The following is a 17,012-nucleotide window of genomic DNA, read 5'->3' on the forward strand; positions in this document are numbered from 1 at the left end:
AAATTATGTCTTTAAAATTAAATTTAAACATTTATAAATATTTTTCATTAAAATATATATTAATTATATTAAAGATATAAAAATATTATAAATATTTATTATTAATAATTATTTAAGATTAACTGTTAATATATAGGTTAATATTTTTTATAAAAATAAAAAAATTATATCATTATTTATTAAAAAATTATTTCATTATTTATTATGTTATTTTTATTAAAATACATTATAAACACTTATTCAATTAATTTTTTAAAATAATAAATTATATCATAATTAATTATAAATTTTTATTTAAATAAAAAATTATTTTGATAAGTATACAAATGAATTTATTAAAAAATTATAAACATATTTTAATAAGTACAAAATATTTAATAATTAAATATTTTACTAATACAAATCTAATTGAAAACAATTATATATAAAATTTAAAATATTTATATACTATCGTAAAAAAGTCACTTATCAGTATGTTTAGATTTAATTTATTAAAATTTATAAGAAAATATTATATAGTATATTTTAATAAAATTTTATTGTTAATTAAACTTTCTTATTAATTCTTATTGAAAAATAAAAAAATGAATATATTTAAAATAAAATGAACAGAGAAGATAGGATATAATAAGATTTACATGGGAAAGTGAATTATTGTGATTCCAAAAATGCTTTTGAAGCCAATGAGTTTAGGACGCGTGGTGGGTAGGTGGATACCCTGATTGCTTGGGGATGGACTGCACGTGCATCTCTCGGATAAAAGGTGCCCAACTTGTACCGCCTCATCCGACATCCTGTACTCACTCCTCAGTCTGCAAAACTTTCTAAGGAGAGAAAGGAATATTAACAACATATTTTTAATTAATAATTACAAATATATTTAAAAAATACTGATAATACTTTTAAAAAATATCAGTCTCTATTTTAAGATAAAAATTAAATTCAATTTCTCAGAATATGATATATATATATATATATATAATGTTTTGTAATTAATAATCATGATACTTTATTTAAAAATTCCTTAAAATAACTACATTATGTTAGTTAATAATAACACAAATGGATCTAAATTCAATAAAATTATAATAATAAAAATAAAAAAAAATTATCAAGAGAAAGTTATCTACTTGTTCCTTAAAAACTATATGTATTTTTAGATTGGTCTTTTAAAATTTTAAGTTATCAAATTAATTTATTACGAATTTATATTAATTTTTTAAAAAATATTATTACATCTGCTTTTTAAAACAATTATAATTAAAATAGACTATTAAAAATTAAAAATTTATTATCAAAATATTTTATAAATATTTAATTTGTCACTAAGTTAACTTCTTAAATAATAATTTGTTAAAAGGGAAATTTTATCTTTGTATTAAAACGTGACGGTTAAAAACTTTTACATTGTAGGCATTTGCATATATAATTTAGTATATATTTACTTTATTTTTATGTAAAGAAAATTACTATTTTTTTGGAAGATATAATGCATCATTTTACTTATAAATTAGTGACATGTTAACATGTAGTATCTCTTTTTTTTTATTTTCAGATCAAAGTATTTTTTATTAATAATAATTATATTTTATACGAGTAAAACTACTATAAATAGTTAATCTCTTCATTTAAGTATGAAAATATTCGATTTTATAAATTAAACTGTTACAACTCCTATCAAACATTATCTCTTTGATTAACTTAATTTAAATTTTAAACTTAATTTTGGTTAGATTCGTTGTCTAGATTTTGTTCTGGTCTATATTTAGTTTAATAAATTAGTTTACAATTACATTACAATTATCCTAAGTTGCCTTTGATAAAAGTGCAAAACGTATTTAACAACTCTTATGCTAATTTTCACTCCAATTTAGCTCCAACTCTTCCTTTCTTTAACCATTATTCATGGTATAGGTACCTTTAGAATACCACACACATAAATTACAACCCTTTAATCTACGTTACAATTGCTACCTTTTCAATCACAACTCCCACCTTTTTTTCCTATTGTGTAGACATGCCATGCAATGTGTTTTCTTACATTGGTATTTATGAAAATTTCGTTTGATACACAAAATAAATAAACTCTTAAAATTTATTTGATTTATCATGGAGAGTTTTAATAAAAAAGAATGTTCATTCTAACAGAAATATGTAATTTAAATTAATTTATATTTATAGTTTAATTACACTTAATTTATAATTAATTCTATACAATTTTAAATTAAATTAGTATTTTTTGTCTACTATACAAATATCTTTCATTGAAAATAATGCTGTTAGAATTGAATAAGACCACGACAATATTTAACGACTATTACATGTAGCAATGGGATGCAGAGTACATGGCATTACTTACTAGCTCCTTCTTTATTCTAAATGTGCAAATTTAAAAATAACGTGAGCCCAGCGGATCAAGTTTTGTCAAAAACTTGAACAAAGTCGAAAATCACGTGAAAGACACACTAAATAACAATCTAAATCCTTATGAATTTTTGGGTGTGATTTGTATATATCCAAAAAGAATGTCAATATTGGTCATTAAGCATCTTGCATGTGAACTAATTTGTGTATAAAATGAAATAAAATAAACAAGAAATACAACATGCTCATTGGACCCAACGTTGTCAGAACTCTTTTCTTATGGCCTAAACATTAATATATAAGGCATAATATTCGTTTTTGTTGTTCTTCAATATTCCTATAATTTACTATATTATATTATACGATAATAATAACAATCTAGTATTTGATAAATCAAGAGAAATGGACAAAGTGGTTAAAAAATTACCAATTAACCTATGTTAAAAAAGTTAAAATAAAATAAATTTGCATAGAAATTAAATTGAGCTTTTATAAAGAAATTAAATTTGAAAGATTAAAGGTTTTGGTCAGAATGAATGACGAAGATTAAATCACAAGTTTCTGACAGAATTTTCTTTTAAGTCTGTCTTCTAAAATTGTAAATGCATAAGTTTAAGTGAGTTTGTACACAAATTTTTGTAAAAAAAATAATATAAAAATGATAAAATTTCTTTTATCAGTTAAAAATAATATATCTTTTTAAATTTTTAAAAAGTTAAGTAAGAGTAATTTCTAAAAAAAACATAAAAATATAAGTTAATTTTAATTTATAAAAAAAATTATTCATCTTTTATATTTTTTTTCTTTTACAAAAATTTATCCGCAAGCTCACTCAAACTGACTCATTACATTTTAGGTTTTTTGTTTTTCCTTTTTTTTATAGGGGTTTGTCTCTTACATTTTTTTTGTTTTTGTTTTATTGAATAAATTCCTAAGCTGAATCAAGTTATGGAGCAAGGGAGAAAGCTCGGGCCCAAAAGGAGGAAGCTGGGACAAAAACAGATGTCGACTGAGGTATTCTAAGGTTATTTTTTGGAGTTATTTGTGCTATAATTTGGACTTTTGTGTTCTATTGTACTTGTTCTATCGATTTGTTTGTGTTTGATCTGACTCCATATTGTTCTATATGTTTGATTTGTATTATCTAATCTATTTTATTCCTTTTGGGTGGTTTTTGCACAAAATTCTTGACTTGTGCTGTTTGTATTTTGGAATACCAACTCAAGTCTCTATTTGTGGGTTCAAGACTAACTTTTTAAATTTTAGTTTAGTTGTAGTAGATTTGATTAAGTTGCATTATTTTTATCTCATTTACTTGGAGCATGTTTGATTTGATTATTTTTGTTGTAATTTTTTGTTTTCTTTTTCTTTTTCAGTTTAAATGGCATTTTAGTTGTACTATGATTTGATTCTCAATTCTCTTGGTTAAGCTTCTGCATTCTTATATGATTTTATTTTTTCAATTTCTTGTTGCATTTTATAAGTTGTACTCAGTAATTTTCTCCTTAACTAAGATAGCTTTCTATTTTATAGATGTTCTCAACATTTTGTAGTGATCATTGTATTTATATATATACATCTATTCTATCTCAGTAGCATTCTAACTCTACAATGATATCAACTTCTGTAAATTTTTGTTGTGTTAGTTCAATATCAATACAACGGATATTACTTCCAGAAATTTTGTGTTTAGAAGTTAATTACAAAATTTGTACTTGGATTAAGTTATCTTATAGTTTATAAGGCTATATTTGAGAGTTGAATTTAGGAGGGGAGGGAAGGGAAAAAGAAGGGTTAGGAGGAGTTAATCTTTGTTTATAAGTTGCTTAATTAAGAAAGAAAGATTTCAGATATTTTTCTAAATCCTCCAAAGTCCTCTTAACACTAATTTTTTGAATTCTCTCAATTTGAAAGTTTTTTAAAAGTTTTTTTCTCTCACTCTCTTATACTCTTTCACAGCTATGATTCTAACTTTTTTTTTAAATATTAGTTTTTTTAAAAAATTTATAAAAAATAAAAAAATTAATTTTAAAATTATTAATTGTTGGAGAAGAAAAAATATTTATTTTTTATATTTTTTATAAAAATAAAAAATAAAAAATATAATAATATTATTTATATAATTAAACCTCTATCATCTTCCCCTATTAATATTAAATATCTAACTAAGGGAAGGATTTAACCTCCTTCCCTTCCATTCCCCTTCCCTCCTTCCTTTTTTAAATTCTTTTCTTCTTTTCCCATACAAACTTTCAAACAAAAACTAAGAAAATAACTACTTTTTAATCTATGATCATTTGTTTTAATTTGAGTAAGTTAAAATTGTTAATAGACTAATACAAGTATGATGAGAAGTTCATGGCTTACTTTCATCTAGAGGATTGTTAGGAGTAGAATACAAGAAAATTACCGTACCATATAAATGATCATTAAGAGCATGAAAGTCAAAGAATATTTGTTGGGTAATATATTTGAAAGTGATTAGTTGTACTTTAAGGATTTGTGATTAAATGTAACAAAGAATATTAATAAAGAGGGTCTCAAAAAAAATTTATATTTAATTTTCTTTAAAAAAATTATTTTAATTTATTGAAAAACTTATAATATGTATTTAATATTTAGCATTCACTACTTTAAAATTTGGATGTTTCAGTTGTGGACAATAATCTAGCCTTTGTGTAGACTAAAAAGTGAGGTTGAGAAAGTTATGTTTAGGCATAAGTTGGTTGGGGTTAGATTAGGACCAAAATGTCTCTATCTCGAGACAATTGTTAGGTGAATATCTTAATTTGCTTTCATCCAATTATAATCTTGAATTCTTCAAGTAGCGTGTTGATTAAATATGAAGATCTTCATATGGATTATCCTCTTTCCACCATTATTACCATCAAGATTGTCACAAAAACTACTTTTTACTATCATCAATGGAGAAATCAAAAGAAGGAAAGAGAAAGAGTAGCGGTAGTGAATAACAACAATATTATATCTATACTAAAAAGGGCTCAAGTATGGTATAATACTCATCGCAAAAAAATATTTTGCCACCGTCTAGTTTCTTCAACTTTTGATATTGGAGTCTAGAGAAAGATCGAGTTACCGTGCAGTGAATGGTTCAAAGAAAAACAAAGATAATAGTAATAAGAAGTTATATTATAAACAAAATTAAAGACATATTGAGTGTAGTAGTAATGTGTTTTAAGCAAAAAGCAAATAGAAAGTAAAAATTAAAGTGCAATGTAGTGAAAAACATATGGTAGAAAGAGTGTGTAAGTAAAGCTAGAGAAGTAAAGAAAGATAGAGGCATGATAAGACACGATAACAAAGACATGTAATAAGAGAAAGAGAAGGAATGCATTTTTCAATCATACTAGTTATAATCAGGTAGAAAAACTACCACCCGTACCTGACCAATTTAACCCATTTTAAAGTGTAATTTGTAAATTAGAATTGATTTTACCTGCACTCATGTAAAGTTGCTTGACATGCGTTATTGGGTCCTTGGTTTTTCTAGTTTTGGTCGGTGGACAAAAATCTACCCACCCCTAAAAGCAAGTAAGAAGTGGAATAGGTCTTTAGCATGTATATAATAGGGGATTAAATATTGTCTTTTGTTAATTTAAATTTAAATTGTTCAGTACAGAAGTTAGAACAAGAAGCTTCTCTAATATGACGATAATTTATGGTTACAAAAAGTGCTTTATAATTTATAGAAGATACCTACTCTAGAAATATTACCCCTTTAATATAGTTTGCATAACTTTGTTAATTTTTTTTATTCATAACTTTGTTATTTAGTACATATATCATAGGTTGATAGACATGAATTCGTGTTAGTGTCATTAAATGGCAATACGCAACGCATAAAATAAAGCTATTTTGTGTCAAAAGTGTTAAAATGTATTTATATAATTATACTATATAACAGTTTAGTCACATTGATACTGATACGGAAAAAAGTAATACAAAGGGTTGTCACGTGATAACGTTCATGATAAATTTGGACCATTAAAATGAATTCATAATGGATGCTCTTATGACAGAATTCATATCATTAACAAAGCCTATGAGAAGTAGAGTAAAAATTATGTCAACCTACCACAAACTTATGTCGCTTCAATTCTAAAATGCACCTGTAAGAATTGATGTACGAAGAATCAAAGCCAATAGATAACAAAGAACGGAGAAAAAGAAGCAACATAAATTTTTATAGCAATTAGTGTCTTTAAACTTTCATAGACATAGTATCTTCACATGTTTATTAACAATTTCTTGATAGACTTTTATAGACAAATTTTTTAGTATATATATAACCATTTTTATATAAAAATTATTTTTTAAAATGAAAAAGATATAAAACAATAAAATAAATATATTTCAATTAGAAAGTAAGTTTTATAATTTAAATATTTGTAATCATACATATTATTACTTTAAATAGAATTGCGTGATTGAATCAATAAAGCTCAAAACAGTCGATAGATATTGGTAAATAATTGTGACCTTGTTTAAGTTTAAACTTTAACTGTGTATGAAAGAAATTTTATTAAAAGAAACAAAATTTATTTCGATGATCTCTCTATCTTTTAAAATTGAAGGAGACGTTAATCCATGAATAATAAGGACTCTAAGATTATATTATATTGTTTATATTTTTAAGAACCAAAACATAATTTACTGCTTTTCTTTTCACAGACAATTCCTTGTTTAATGTAAACAAATAAGATTAGAATATAGTCTTATTTGGCTGCTGTTACAAAGTTTTTGGAGCCGGGGAAGGTTAATTTGGCTGCTCCTAACGTAGAGCCTTTGACCCTCTCCGAGGAAGATATTTACTGGAACAGCTACCATTGTTCACGATCGACAAAGAAAATTCAACAAATAATTGTCGACAGTAGCGAAAACTCCATCGTGCTCGAGTGATTGCCACGTCAACCACAGTACCATTTCATAAACACAATCAGGAGGTTGTCAACTCTGGTCGACCTTTCCAACTTCATGAGATGAATCAAACGGTTCAGAAACATCCCGGCCTTGTCAAACAAATTATCGAAACACAAAAAGCATTTTGGTCGTGACTTTCCCTTCTCTTTCTTTGACTGTTCTGCTTTTTTTCACGTCATGTCATAACGAGGCAAACTCTAAATTGAACACCAAAATAAAATATAAATCTCCAATTTCAAGCCACTAGACTTTTATAAAATATTCAACTATATATAGATTTCCAATTCCGAGTCACTTTCTTTAATCTTCTCTATAAATCAAGATTCAACAACATGAAGCCTATTTTAGTAAGGTCAGCGGCGCGTGCTCTGCTCGGTGGTGGCCGGAACTACCCCCGCCACTTCTCAACGGCTGCGATCTGGGAACCGAGACACCAACATGGCGGCGGCGCGTTTGGAAGTTTTTACTTGCGGAGGATGTCCACGCTTCCGGAGATTAAGGATCAGCAATCAGAGGAGAAAAAGAACGAAGTCAACAAGAAGAACGACGGCGTCGTTTCGAGTTACTGGGGGATCACGAGGCCCAAGGTTCACAAAGAGGACGGAACTGACTGGCCGTGGAACTGTTTCATGGTAAGGTTCTTTGAAAGAAAAAAACCGTGTGAACTGATAAGCATGTTGTGTGTATATATTTTGATGACATGTTTCATTGATGACTCTCGCAGCCATGGGACACTTATCGCGCAGATGTATCCATAGACGTGACCAAGCATCACTTACCGAAGTCCATTGCCGATAAGGTTGCTTTCAGGACTGTCAAGTTTCTAAGGGTTCTCTCTGATCTGTACTTCAAGGTGCGTGCTAGTGCTATAGTAAGAATCAATTCTATATAAAAAATCATTTGTACGTACTTGATTAAGGTAAGTTTGATGTGTAAGTGTAATTAGGATCCCAAATTTTAGATTATTGTTGGGTGGTAACCGAATTTGACTAACAAAAGGAATTGTAGAAGAAATTTGATTCATGGGTTTGATTTGAATTATTCTTTAGGAGCGGTATGGGTGTCATGCGATGATGCTGGAAACAATTGCAGCTGTTCCGGGAATGGTGGGAGGGATGTTACTGCACTTTAAGTCTCTGAGGAAGTTTCAGCATAGTGGGGGTTGGATCAAGGCATTGCTTGAGGAAGCAGAGAATGAGAGGATGCACTTGATGACCATGGTGGAGCTTGTGAAACCCAAATGGCATGAGAGGTTGCTGGTTATTACTGCGCAGGGAGTTTTCTTCAATGCCTTCTTTGTGTTTTACCTCCTCTCGCCAAAAGCTGCTCATAGATTCGTTGGATATTTGGAGGAAGAGGCTGTGATTTCATATACGCAGCATTTGGATGCAATTCAGAGTGGTAAAGTTGAAAACGTCGCTGCTCCTGCCATTGCTATTGACTACTGGAGACTTCCCAAGGATGCCACTCTCAAGGATGTTATCACTGTGATACGCGCTGATGAGTGTCATCATAGGGATGTTAATCACTTTGCTTCTGTGAGTGTTAATTTTGTCAACATGTTTACCAAACATTGTCTTAATTGTTTTATTTCACCTTACTCTGAACGCTTTGTTCTTCTTCGTGCAGGATATTCACCATCAAGGAAAGGAATTAAAAGAGGCTCCAGCTCCTCTTGGTTATCATTGAGTCGTTATTTTTGTTTTTTGACAACAAAAATTTCTAGCTTTTGTTGTCTAAACACTCAACCTTTTATTTGTGCCTGAAGGTTCAATAAAATGTATTTTCAGTATGCATTTTGAAACCATGAATCTAATCGACGTTAAATAATAATGTTAAGTATCAATAAATAAAAGAAATGTAATTATGTGAAGGAGCTGTGAATCTTGTTATGGATTCCGAGATCAATATCATTGTCTCCTGATAATAAATATAATGATTTATTAAAATCGTGGCTGGACAAGCTAAATTGTTTGCTTGTAATTTTCTTGCCTAATCAAGATCTCGATATGCCTTTCCAGAAACACAAAAATATTGTATCACCATTGTTATTCGATGCCCTTCCCTCAGAGCAAACCGATTCAGTGCCATTTTTACAACTGCACGAGGTACTTATAAATTATTACTGTTATATAAAAAATGTGTAACATAAATTTTATTATAAAATGTTACTGTTGAAATTTCTTAATCAGTATGTTTAAAATAACCGCCAACTAAAATGATATATTCGTAGGATTTTTTCTGTTTTTCTACACCCAAGCAGCCTGAAAGCCACTAGCCATATAGTTCTGCGTCGATGTGCCCAGATCTAACGGTCAAAGTCAAACATCACGCAAGCTATATTGGTCAAGTCCGAGAAACTACGTTATTTGCGATGCACTGAATATAATCCCACTCCTGCCGCCTTACTCACTCCAAGTAGATGCTCATTTAATAACTAACATTTTCTTATCCAAAACTACGCGCGTTGTTGCACATTAAACTTCCTCCACTCCTTGCTCTTCGTCATCACAACCATTGATTACGTCATAAGACACTTAATCAACGGTCGCTAACGTTTCTAACCCGTCCTCACGAGACCAGCATAGGACCGTAACTTCCTCTGCCGCTTCTTTTCCCTCCATATACAAGCGCTACGCTTCTTCTTCAGCAACCGCAATTACAGAATTCGAGGATAGTCGGTTACAGACGAGTTTCTGGATAACGCGATTCTTCTAACGAGAGATGAGGCTTTTTGCATTGAGTTCTGCGGTTCGGCGAGCTATTTTCAATGGCCGGAATTGTAACCGCCACGGTTCGGCGGTGGTGAGGCCATTTGTGGCGGCGGAAATGCGGCACCTCTGTGCCGCCGGCGGCAACGCAACTTTCTTCTACTGGAAGAGGATGATGGCTTCCCCGGCGGAGGCGAAGTGGACGGAGAAAGAGAAGGAGAAGGAGAAGGAGGAGAGTTCGCCAACGGAGGCCGGGAAGAGCGTGGTGGAGTCGAGTTATTGGGGGATTTCGAGGCCCAAGATTATGAGAGCGGACGGAACAGAGTGGCCTTGGAACTGCTTCATGGTGAGGATTCTGATACTTATTCCGATTATGAAGGTTTAACTGAATATCTTATCGTTAATTAGTTGGTGACCTATTCATAATCATCAGAAAATTCCGTCAGCGGATTTTGATGTTGTTTATGAGAGGTGATGTTTGTTGATATGTTGTTGAGTTCTGCTTATGATTCTTGGAGTGTTTTTTATTTTTTACTTTTTGAGAAATCTACTGGGGGTTATTGAATGGCTATGGTTTTCCTTGAATGCTCACGGGCTTGATTTCTTTTATCTATGTAGCCGTGGGAGACTTATCGTTCGAACTTGTCCATAGATCTTACTAAGCATCATGTGCCAAAGAATTTTCTGGATAGAGTTGCTTACAGAACAGTGAAGCTCCTCAGAATTCCAACGGATATGTTTTTTAAGGTGTGCAGCATCTCACTGGATTTTGAATCTCCTATAGCATGATCCGAAACAAAAGAAAACAAAAAGGAAATATTAATTGTTTCTGATTCTGAACAATAAAATTTGTGTCATTTACACACCCAAGTAAGATGTTTACTTTTTGTGCCAAAATAGATGTCACCTTTTAAATGGCTATTAGTGATGCGTTTACTAATATATTCGTTTTCCACCTATTAATGGAAATATGAACCATGATTATTGTATGTAACGTATTTTGTTTATTTTAATATAGACTCGTCAGCTTCAATAGAAAATTTTGTTAAGATATTCTTCACGGAAATTGTGTCTATTGCCATCATCGTAATCCATCCATACATATTTTCAGAGAAGGTATGGTTGCCGCGCAATGATGCTTGAAACAGTTGCAGCTGTCCCTGGAATGGTAGGAGGGATGTTGTTGCACCTGAGGTCGCTCCGTAAGTTTCAGCATAGTGGTGGTTGGATCAAAGCATTGCTCGAGGAAGCAGAGAATGAGAGAATGCACCTAATGACTATGGTGGAACTAGTGAAACCTAAATGGTATGAAAGACTGTTGGTTCTTGCTGTACAGGGAGTTTTCTTCAATGCATTCTTTGTACTTTACATACTCTCCCCAAAGCTGGCTCATAGAATTGTTGGGTATCTTGAGGAGGAGGCTATACATTCTTACACTGAGTATTTGAAGGATCTAGATAGTGGTGCAACTGAAAATGTCCCTGCTCCTGCCATTGCAATAGACTATTGGAGGCTTCCCAAGGATGCCAAATTGAAAGATGTTATAACTGTCATTCGTGCTGATGAGGCGCACCATCGAGATGTGAACCATTTTGCTTCTGTAAGTGTCATTTCTCACCTGTGTAATCATCTTTTTGTTTGCCTTAGAAAAACATGCTTCTTCGGGTTCAGCAAAATCCACTAAATATCGTTTTCATGACATCTGTTTTATAATTCTTTTTCTTGGAACATAAATCGTGAAAAGTGTACATTACAGAAAAAATGAGAATGATGTGAGGTACAATACACAAAGATAATAATAATATGAGAGACAACTACATGGGCATTCTTCCTCCAATTTGATGCAGCCCATGAGAGTGCAAGTAGCTTTGACTGCAGAAATTTATTACTATCAGAGGACATATATTTGTTGTCAGATATAGTTGAGTAGGTTGAACAGAGACCGACAAAAAGAATACGTTTCATGTTTCACTTCAGCCACAGATTGAAGTTTTCTTTTCAGTGGGACCTACTGAATGGATATTTACTTGTATTCTAAGGGGTTATTTGTTCTTTCCTGTAAGTATAGACATAGAAATTGTAACCACCTAGGTAGGCAACATAATATATGTAAGATTACTTGGTAGTTCTGATATGTTCTTTTGGCTGATCTAGTAGTGCTGCTATGTTTTCTGCTCTGAACTTAGTTTGGACAATGTGGCGTGGTAGATAGTTTGTTTTTAAACAAAGATTGATTAATTTACTGTATTTATCATATCAAATATGTGTTGACATGCGGACATTGTTTTTACAATGGTGTACCCTGTGTTTTTTTTTTTTAATAAAATCTTGTTATTTTATGCAGGATATCCATTTTCAAGGTAAAGAACTGCGGGAAGCACCTGCACCTCTTGGTTATCACTAGGTCTTTACTATCACGAATATAAAATTACTGTGTGCATTTAAAAACTAGCAATACGAATGTATTGATACATAATTCCTATACTTCAATTCAATCATACTGTTGGATATAGCAGTTATGCCAACATCATCTTAGAACCATGTTTGATATGATACTATTACAATTTAGTCAAGTACTTCTTCCAAAACTGGAATGTTAAAGAGGACATTGACAGAAATGATGGATGGCTATGCATTATTATATTTGATAATCTGACAAGTATGCAATGGAAACAGTGATGCAGGGAAATTAATGAATGATAAGATGTAGTTTGAAGTTGAGAAGTAAAACTCTGAAGCTAGCATTAACATGCAACTTGAAGACTCATTTCACTATTACTTCCTTCTTGTGTGTAGACCTATCTCTTATCTTTCCCACGGGCTTTATCTTTTCGCAAGTTAAAGTAGGATTTACATGCTTTTAATATTAGGTTTGGTTCATCATCAGAGGTAATGAGGGGAGTATACTTCTAAAGCAGATGAAGTGTTGTATGTGGGGCTTCAGGTATAGTATAATCAAGTTGCAAAATATATTAGATATGAAAGTGTGGCCTACAATTTTCACCGCTACATTCGTCCAATTTTTTATTTCTTCATTGACATTGAGGGTAGGGACGAAACTTGTATCATTAAGAAATTTCTTTGGGGGTTTTTACGTGTGTAAAAAAGGATTTGGATCTTCCTTTCTCTTTTTTAAAAATGATAGTATCATGCATGACAAGACAAAGAAACTTCTAGGTAAGAGTGTTGAAATCACAGATAATGGTAAGTATTTGCATAATCTAGTTAGAACTAGGAGCGAAAATAAAAGTCAGAAGCACGGGATTTGAGAAGAAACAAGTGCTCATACAAGCTAACATCTCTTGACACACAGCAAACACTATTTGAACTCAACAGCTATAACCCTTGTGATTTGGACAATACTCTAGGAGGTAGGAACATATCTCTCTGACCTGAAAGTGACATTGTACTGATTATCAGGCCTTGGATAGGGACAAGAAGCACATCCAAAGGTCTTTAGTAATCAGGCTCTTGGCTGAAAAGAAGTTCTAAAGATGAGATGAGGAATTGCTGAGCTTCGGAGTATATATATATATATATATATATATATATATATATATTCATTTGAGACAAAATAGCTAATTTAGCTACTAACTAAGGATGGTAAATGATGGAAGGAAATAGGCTAAGGTGATATAGGAGTGTCACTAACACTTAACTGTTAGCTTATGTGATATTTTAGAATTTTAAGTATTATTTTAAACATGATAATTGTCCATTTAAAAAATAAAAATATTGTTGCTAATTATCCCTTTAGAGAATTGCAAATAGAATGATAATTGCTCCTTATTTTTTCAGAGATAAGCAGTTTTAAAGCTTTATATAAACTTGAACTTGTTTTGAGGCTGTACAATACGTTTTTTACCTATCTTAAGGCCTGTTAGAAATATGAGGATTTAACATGAATTTATCTTAGAATTTTTTTTGTTGGATTTGCAAACCATTCAGCAATCAGCTAAAGAGTAAGTTTATAATTATGTTTTACTAAAATAACATACAAGATAACACGATAAACATGTGCATTGCAAGTTTAGCTAACATATTTAAAACAATTTTAGTCATTGGAAATTGGCTAAGCAAACCAACACTTTATGTCCATAAGGTGTGGGTTAGGAATATGAGGAGTGAATTTTTTTAAGATAAATAATTGCTTTATATATATTATATAAGTTGCATTTGTACATATTGTAAAATGACCTGAAAAATTAATCAATCAAATAAATTATAATTTATTTTTATCTTTACTCTTAATTTACTTTCTTACATTTTACTTTTATTTATAGATATTTTCTTTTACAATTTCAGATTTTATATTTATTTATAATATTTTTTTACATTTATTTACAATATTTTATTTTTACATTTTTAACTAATTACAATCTTTACTTTCAGTTACATTTAATCAAAAGCTTTCTTGAATATCTTGAAAACCAATAAATGCATGACAAATTTTCTTTATTTAGGATAATCGTCTAATATCTTTTAAAAAATTATTTAAGTTCAGTCATCTTTATCAAATGATACAATTAAATTTATAAATTATAATTTAACATATTTTTTTAATTGAATGTAATATTTATTAGTTTAAAGTTATAAAATTAATTTTTTTATAATTTTTAATAAATTTTAATTAATATCTAAGAGTGCATTAAAAAAAAAGTTAGAGTAAAGAGTGTTTCTAACACTCTTTTAGCAAATATTAACATGAAATTTAAAAAAAATATATTATTATTATTATTATTATCTTGAACAAGTTGAGACATAATTTTTTTTTTTTAAATATGTGGTACATATAACAAATTATGGACAACTCAAATCTAAAATAAGTATAAGAAAAGTGAAAATACCAAAATACGGGTTGAATATTTGGTCCTGTATTGTTATACATTTTTATTCTATTTTCATTGGTGTATGCAAAGTCAGCCATCAAAATTTCAGCTTTAGGAGTTAAGTAGTTAATGAATATTCTTACTTTGTGTGTGATAAGGGTATTGGCATATAATAACAATATCAAGCCAAATTGCCTAGTTTGCCACGGAGATCCTACTGAAGTTAGTTCTCCCTTCCACCTCCTCCTCATTTGGTCCTCCCATTTTTTGGTGCTTTTTATTCTTCTACTCTTAATTTTTATCCAATTAAAATATACTATCTCTTTTTGTGAAAATCAAAACTGAAAATTAACTAATAATATGCTAAAATAAAATATTTATAAAAAGTATTATAAAATTTTTAAATCTTAAAGAATCGTACTAAAAATTATTTTAAGCCATTTGAACTTAATAAATAATCACAAGTGTTACAAAATTAAATTACATAATGATAACAACTATTATTACTGAAAATAAAAAAATAAATATTATTATAATTGTGTAAAATAAAAATTAGTTAAATAATTGCTGATAAATGGAAAAACATCGTAATAAAAATTAACATTATGAAATGTTAAAATTAAAATAATAACATAATAAAAAATATAAAGTAAATAATTATAATATAATTTACTATAAATCAAAAAATTTATATATAATATTTTAGTTTTTATTTAAAATAGTGGATTATAAATAAATAAATGTATATGTACGAAATTTTAAATTTTACTCAATTTTAATAATTCAAATCTTACGTGCACATAGATTTTTTATAATCTTTTATATATTTATTATTTATTTTATTCAAATAAATGAAGATATTTCTATATTTATGAAAAAAAATTATTTAAATGTTACATAAAGCTTGTTTTAAGTTCTGAAATGTCTGTGCTCTGCTGCTTCTTTCGTCCAGTCAAACATCATGTCTTTTTGTAGTAAAGTAGTAAATGCAAAAGCTATTTTGCCATGAGATAAACCCAGAAATCTTCTCAATTCCTTTAATAACAATAAGCGTCCTCGTTGCTCATCCAGCGTCCTTCCAACTTGAAGAACTGCTCCGCTGCTACTCACGAAAATTGCTTCTATCGATAGATGAAAATTGTATTTGGGCAAGTTTAATCACCAATTCAAAGGATTCTTCATGTTCGCTCTTCTTGTCATTCTCCGACGTTGATTTCTTTTTCAGACTTTGTAATGTCATGGATGCCACCAATCCTTCAATCATCGCTTGCATTTCTGTTAACGTTTTCTGCATCAAATTCTGAGAATCAGACATTGTTTTATCAAGAGTGTCCATGGTGTTTCCAATTCTTTGTTGGTCACCATCGTCCCCAAGCCACGTTATACCAATTTTCAAAAGAAATCTATAACATCCTTTAGAGTTTAGACACTACCTACTCTCATCAGAAAGAAGGTTGAAGAGGAACTCGATGTATTAAAATTGATCATAATAAATAAAAGATACAATAGAGAGTGTTATATATAACCCTCTATACACCAACTAATTTTTCTTCTAATTAACCCTTTTTTTTTCGTCACTTATAACGGCCACTTGAGGCTAACTTTCTAATTTTAACTAATTTGCTACTTTAATCCTATTTTCCAACTGTGCTTATTACCCAGAGGCAATGATTTTGGTGAAAATCTTGACACTGGTTCCTCGTTCATATATATGCTGAGAGGTGCGTGTGTAAACTTGACCTGTATAAGAATATTTGGTATAGCAAAGTGATAGAAAGAAGATTGAAAAATGAATAGAACAAGTAAAATAAAGAATTTGAAAAGAGACGAGAAAGCTTATTTAATATTATTTCTAAACGTGCATTAGACTGGAGCAAAATGTCTACAAACTAAACTTTTAGCTGACCATTTTGTATTGGGTGAAATAAAAGTACCGTAAGTCATGATTCAATGATTTTAAGATAGATTCTCAAAAAGGTTAATATTAAATTATTTTTTATATTAATTAAAATATGTACAATATTATTTTTATCCATTCAACTTAACCGGTTTAATCAATCACTAGTTCGATCAGTAACTCGGTAACCCGTTGTCTTGACCGGGTCAATCCGAGTTTTATAAGATTGAATGAAAGTCAAGACCAAACATATTTATTTGGAAATTTCGG

General features: G+C 29.8%; 2 protein-coding genes across 2 annotated transcripts; both read left to right on the forward strand.

Annotated features, from left to right (window-relative positions):
* Nucleotides 1-7,569: 7,569 nt before the first annotated feature.
* Nucleotides 7,570-9,093, forward strand: LOC113860171 (alternative oxidase 3, mitochondrial-like). The gene is made up of 3 exons (XM_027492837.1): nt 7,570-7,937; nt 8,030-8,158; nt 8,355-9,093. The coding sequence occupies exons 1-3, from the start codon at nt 7,638-7,640 to the stop codon at nt 9,069-9,071; spliced, it is 1,146 nt and encodes a 381-aa protein (XP_027348638.1). The 5' UTR covers nt 7,570-7,637; the 3' UTR covers nt 9,072-9,093.
* Nucleotides 9,094-9,701: 608 nt separating this feature from the next.
* Nucleotides 9,702-13,194, forward strand: LOC113857796 (ubiquinol oxidase 2, mitochondrial). Its single transcript, XM_027490001.1, has 4 exons — nt 9,702-10,362; nt 10,635-10,763; nt 11,128-11,616; nt 12,361-13,194. Exons 1-4 carry the CDS (start codon nt 10,030-10,032, stop codon nt 12,418-12,420), a joined length of 1,011 nt encoding a protein of 336 aa, XP_027345802.1. The 5' UTR covers nt 9,702-10,029; the 3' UTR covers nt 12,421-13,194.
* Nucleotides 13,195-17,012: the final 3,818 nt, after the last annotated feature.

This window comes from Abrus precatorius, unplaced genomic scaffold (genome assembly GCF_003935025.1).
Source record: "Abrus precatorius isolate BTA unplaced genomic scaffold, Abrus_2018 Scaffold2, whole genome shotgun sequence".
Taxonomy (NCBI): Eukaryota; Viridiplantae; Streptophyta; class Magnoliopsida; order Fabales; family Fabaceae; genus Abrus; species Abrus precatorius.

Excerpts from the sequence above, each read along its gene's own strand:
- LOC113860171 (XM_027492837.1), top strand. The coding sequence starts at position 7,638 with ATGAAGCCTATTTTAGTAAGGTCAGCGGCGCGTGCTCTGCTCGGTGGT. Across the intron at positions 7,938-8,029 it reads GGCCGTGGAACTGTTTCATG|CCATGGGACACTTATCGCGC; the intron begins GTAAGGTTCTTT and ends TGACTCTCGCAG. Across the intron at positions 8,159-8,354 it reads TCTCTGATCTGTACTTCAAG|GAGCGGTATGGGTGTCATGC; the intron begins GTGCGTGCTAGT and ends ATTATTCTTTAG.
- LOC113857796 (XM_027490001.1), top strand. The coding sequence starts at position 10,030 with ATGAGGCTTTTTGCATTGAGTTCTGCGGTTCGGCGAGCTATTTTCAAT. Across the intron at positions 10,363-10,634 it reads GGCCTTGGAACTGCTTCATG|CCGTGGGAGACTTATCGTTC; the intron begins GTGAGGATTCTG and ends TTATCTATGTAG. Across the intron at positions 10,764-11,127 it reads CAACGGATATGTTTTTTAAG|AGAAGGTATGGTTGCCGCGC; the intron begins GTGTGCAGCATC and ends ACATATTTTCAG.